The sequence below is a fragment of the Nicotiana tabacum genome, chromosome 8 (genome assembly GCF_000715075.1).
Source record: "Nicotiana tabacum cultivar K326 chromosome 8, ASM71507v2, whole genome shotgun sequence".
Classification (NCBI taxonomy): domain Eukaryota; kingdom Viridiplantae; phylum Streptophyta; class Magnoliopsida; order Solanales; family Solanaceae; genus Nicotiana; species Nicotiana tabacum.
The window spans coordinates 183,402,488-183,407,147 of record NC_134087.1 but is presented as its reverse complement, the minus strand read 5'-3'; the positions used below and the strand labels follow the sequence as shown (position 1 = coordinate 183,407,147).

At 34.4% G+C, this 4,660-nt stretch overlaps 1 protein-coding gene across 1 annotated transcript; it reads left to right on the top strand.

The window, feature by feature from the left end:
- The first annotated feature begins 414 nt into the window (after positions 1-414).
- LOC142163439 (uncharacterized) lies at positions 415-3,272 on the top strand. Its single transcript, XM_075220725.1, has 6 exons — positions 415-760; positions 933-1,137; positions 1,287-1,837; positions 2,013-2,144; positions 2,277-2,623; positions 2,829-3,272. Exons 1-6 carry the CDS (start codon positions 415-417, stop codon positions 3,270-3,272), a joined length of 2,025 nt encoding a protein of 674 aa, XP_075076826.1.
- Positions 3,273-4,660: the final 1,388 nt, after the last annotated feature.

The window sequence follows — 4,660 nt, the reverse complement described above, 5'->3', positions numbered from 1 at the left end:
ATTACACGAAATCATGTCAAAAATCCCAATAATGCTGAAATCGAATGGTAATTGGGATAACTATGGTAGGTTTAGAGATTTTGAAGTTGATGCCATTGTGGTAGATGATAATGCAAGCTACGGAATTCTCAGTTCTACAATTGCAGAACAATTATCGATTGATATATCGGATAAAATTATAGAAATCAAATACATTGTGAACGAGAATTGTCCTCCAATGGAGATTAGGAATGATATGATCTCTGTTGATATCAGCTACAACAAAAAACGTAATCAAATTGTACAATTACTGAAGAGAGACTATATCTGTTCTTCGTCTCAAATTGTACAAAATTGCTCTTCGTCGATATCAGTACTCAAATTGTAGAAACTATATCTGTTCTTCGTCTTTTTTCCTATCAATTACACGAAATCATGTCAAAAATCCCAATAATGCTGAAATCGAATGGTAATTGGGATAACTATGGTAGGTTTAGAGATTTTGAAGTTGATGCCATTGTGGTAGATGATAATGCAAGCTACGGAATTCTCAGTTCTACAATTGCAGAACAATTATCGATTGATACATCGGATAAAATTATAGAAATCAAATACATTGTGAACGAGAATTGTCCTCCAATGGAGATTAGGAATGATATGGGGGTTCGTGTGTACATGGAAACCAAAAAGGAGAATAAAAACTTAGGTTCGTATCCTTTATGTATAAGCGTAAGAGATTTCAATATGGAATTGGCAATCAACAATGAAAGCACCAGTGCAGGTATGTTTGATTCGACATTGCAGAGAGTTATGGTGTTACTATGTTATCTACAATATTACTACAATTACCTACAATTAAACTACAAAGCTCACATAGTACTGAAAAGGATAAAGCAATGTTGCTTTCAAAATTATCTACATAGAAACTACATTTATGAATTTATTGTTTGCAGGTTCGTCTGGATCCCTAAACTTACTTGAATTTCCATCCTCACCAGCTATAGAAGAATATCAAAGTGAAATAATAACTGAATCTACGCAAACATATATTGAAGAAGGACAAGTTTATCAGGGCAAGCAAACAGTAGCTGCTGCAATGAAGAATTATTCAGTGATGCACAAGTTCCAGTTCAGAGTAAAAAGATCTAGTCATAGAAGGTATGCAGTTATTTGTGGATAATATATCAGCAAAATCAGTGTATGATTGAAGATAGGTGGGTTTTATAAATTGTAGTTAAATTGTAGTCAGTTTGTAGTTAATTGTAGTTTTTTCATAAATTTGTGTAAATATTGTATTTCTTTTGTAGCTACTGGCTTATATGTGTTGCTGAAAGCTGTAAATGGCATTTCAAGGCAACGTCAATTAATGATTCGGCAATGTTCAAGATAAGAAGTTTCAGCCGTCAACACACATGTTGCCTAATGGACGAAACATTCATACAGCAAAAACGTACTGCAGCAGTACTTGGTAGCATGGTCGTTCCAAAGTATTGTGATCCTAAGACTATTTACACACCAAAGGACATACAAACTGACATGTTATCCGAACATGGACTGAACCTAAGCTACATGCAAGCATGGAGAGCAAAGGAAAAAGCTTTACAGTTTTTGAGAGGGAATCCGTGTGACTCCTACAACAAATTACCCAAATATTTTTATATTCTTGAGAAGAATTATCCTTGTTCTGTTGTTAAATTGAAGAAGGCAGCAGATGATTGCTTCTTATATGCATTTGTTGCTCTTTGTACATCAATAAATGGTTGGCAACATTGTAGGCCGGTAGCAGTGATTGATGGGACATTCTTAAAGTCAGCCTACAGGGGGATTATGCTGACAACAAGCACCATGGATGCAGCAGGTAAATAATGAAATAATTTTGTACTTATTTTGTAGACAGTCTTTAAAATGCAGTTAAATTGTAGTTATGTTGCAGTTATTTTGTAGTTATATAAAAGAATGTAGTTAACATGTCTATATTTCTCAATATATATTGTAGTTGTTATTTAATCATATTTTATGTCTTAAAAATGTAGGTACTATTTTTCCCTTGGCATATGCTGTGGTTGATTCTGAAAACGACGCGTCTTGGAAGTGGTTCTTTGAGCAATTCAAGGAGGCATATGGTGAAAGACCTTCAATGTGTGTTGTTTCAGATAGGCATGAGAGTATACTGAAGGCAACATCAGTTGTCTATCCATGATTGGCACACTACTCTTGCATGTGGCATATATGGACAAATATAAGGTCAAAATTCAAGAAGGGACATCTACAATTACATGAATTGTACTTTGCTACAGCACGGTCATACACTCTGGATGAATTTAATGAAAGGATGTTGAAGATTGAAGAGGTAGACCTGCGTGTAAAGTCTTACCTATATGATATTGGCTATCATAGATGGTCAAGAGTACATGCAACGGTGAATAGAACTTTTACTATGACGTCAAACATTGCCGAGTCGTTGAATGCTGTAACAAAAGATGCAAGAGAGCTTCCAATATTTGATCTATTTGAGTATATGAGGACTCTTCTTGAACGTTGGACAAAAGAAAAGTTATCGAAGGCAAAGGGTACTTTCACATACCTTGGTCACAAATACAACAAAGAATTGGAAGACAACAGTACATTATCTCCGAAACTAAGGGTAAGATATTTTTTTTTTGGTGCAGTAGAATAAAAAAAGTACTAGCTGCAGTGTTTCCAGATTGTAGTTAAACTGTAGTCAAATTGTCGGTAATAATAGTTTGTAGATGAGCTGTAATATATTTGTTGCTGATTTGTAGGTAAATTGTTGATAATCCATTTTAATGATTGATGTATTATTATTTCTGTTTGGTCTTCAATTGTAGGTGAGGGCTTCAACAGATCATATACATACTGTGTTAGATGGTGTGAAGCGGTACATTGTGTGTCTAGAAAACAAGAAATGTAGCTGTGGACAATTCCAACTTGATGAACTTCCATGTGTGCATGCTTTGGCAGCATTAAGGCATAGGAATGAAACATACAAAAACTATTGCTCTCCATATTACACAAGGAAGAGCCTTCTGCTTACCTATGAAATGCCAGTAAATCCTCTTCCTGATGAAGGCAAATGGGATGTGCCACAACATATTTTGGATGAGGTAGTAAAGCCACCGGCGGGAGATAAAAGGCAGCCAGGGAGACCTCACAAGGAAAGATATAAAACATTTGATGAAATAAAGTCAAAGAAATACAAGGTGTCATGTGGCAATTGTGGAGGTGAAGGGCATAACAAAAGAACTTGCAAGAATGCGCCGAAAAAGAAATGAATATTATGTAGTTAGAATAGTTATTCAAAATAAATGTTAGTGAGCTCAAATTATCGGATTTTCTTGTGTAATTGTTTAAGTTTTTGAAGATGAATAAGAGGTATAAACATCAATTTGTGTATCTGCACTATTTATGTTTTTATGTATTCTGTCAAGCATCTAAAGTTGTCTTTTTTTTTATAGAATAGTTAAACTTTAATATTTACTGTATACAAAAAACTGATATTAATAAAGAATGCATTTAACGTAAATTGTATCCAGATTGTAGTGAATATGTAGTTTAACTGTGTTAGAACTGTAGTCTTGTTATTCATATGTAGAGGAGTTGTAGTTAAAATGTAGTTTGACGTAGTTTAAATGTAGATAAATTGAATTTTTTTGATAAACCTTGTTGATAAAAGATGTCTAAATTATTTATATGATTCCTGTATTTATTTTATCTTTCTGCTGTGTAACAAATGACAGTTATATACAGATATTACTTGGCACTTGAAGGTATTTATAAAAATAACTTGAAGATTAAAGTCAAATTGTAAGACAAAGCTGTTGCTGTAAAAATGTAATCAGAGTACTCGAGTATAATGTAATCAACAAAAAGTGTTGTAGAAAACCAAAACGACATATTTCCTACATTGTTTTCCAATTCAACTACCAAATTTCACAGACCAAACTAGGAACACAATAGTCTATTTCTTCTTTCGTTGCACTCTAGTCCTCTCGTTTTTTGCCGGAGCACCCTTCCTCCTTGCTAGCCTGCCAGTAACCTCACTCTCACTGATTGACCCATCTTCTTGCTTCTTTGTTGCATAGTCCCACAGTAGAGATCCATAGCGTCTACGGTGTTGGTCAATATCATAAAGATCTTCCTTTGGGATTGCCAAATCTCCAAGGCTAACATACTCCGCAAATGCAGCCACAAATACACCACAATCGCTGCATAAGATGAGAATTTTTCATTATATAACAAATGATTAAAATAAAAAAATTAAACATATAGAAAAGGAGATTATTTTTTTACACTGAGCCTTCCTTTTGTTGTGGAATCTCAGCAACCATCCATTGTATGTCGAGAGGGTCCGTAACTGGTTTCTCGATGTATGCCTTTGTGCTCTTGAAGTTAATGTCTTTACGTTTACCATAGAAACCAGTGCATGACAAATACAAAGGGATAATGATTGAAAACTTGTCAACCAATGTCTCAACTATTTTATGACGGTTTGCTCTCACCATGGAATCATAAACATAAAGTTGTCTGTCCTTTATGTCAAAAACTAGCAACAACCAATGGAAGTTCTCTACAAGGTTCACAGGTATGAGCACATAGTCAACAAGATCCCAGGCAACATTAGCAAGAATTATGTACCCAAGAATATATTCTCCAACATCAT

Bases quoted from the DNA above. Each gene is read 5' to 3' on its own strand.
- LOC142163439 (XM_075220725.1), top strand. From the start codon at position 415: ATGTCAAAAATCCCAATAATGCTGAAATCGAATGGTAATTGGGATAAC. The intron at 761-932 runs GTATGTTTGATT...TATTGTTTGCAG, and splicing joins CAATGAAAGCACCAGTGCAG to GTTCGTCTGGATCCCTAAAC. The intron at 1,138-1,286 runs GTATGCAGTTAT...TTTCTTTTGTAG, and splicing joins AAAAGATCTAGTCATAGAAG to CTACTGGCTTATATGTGTTG.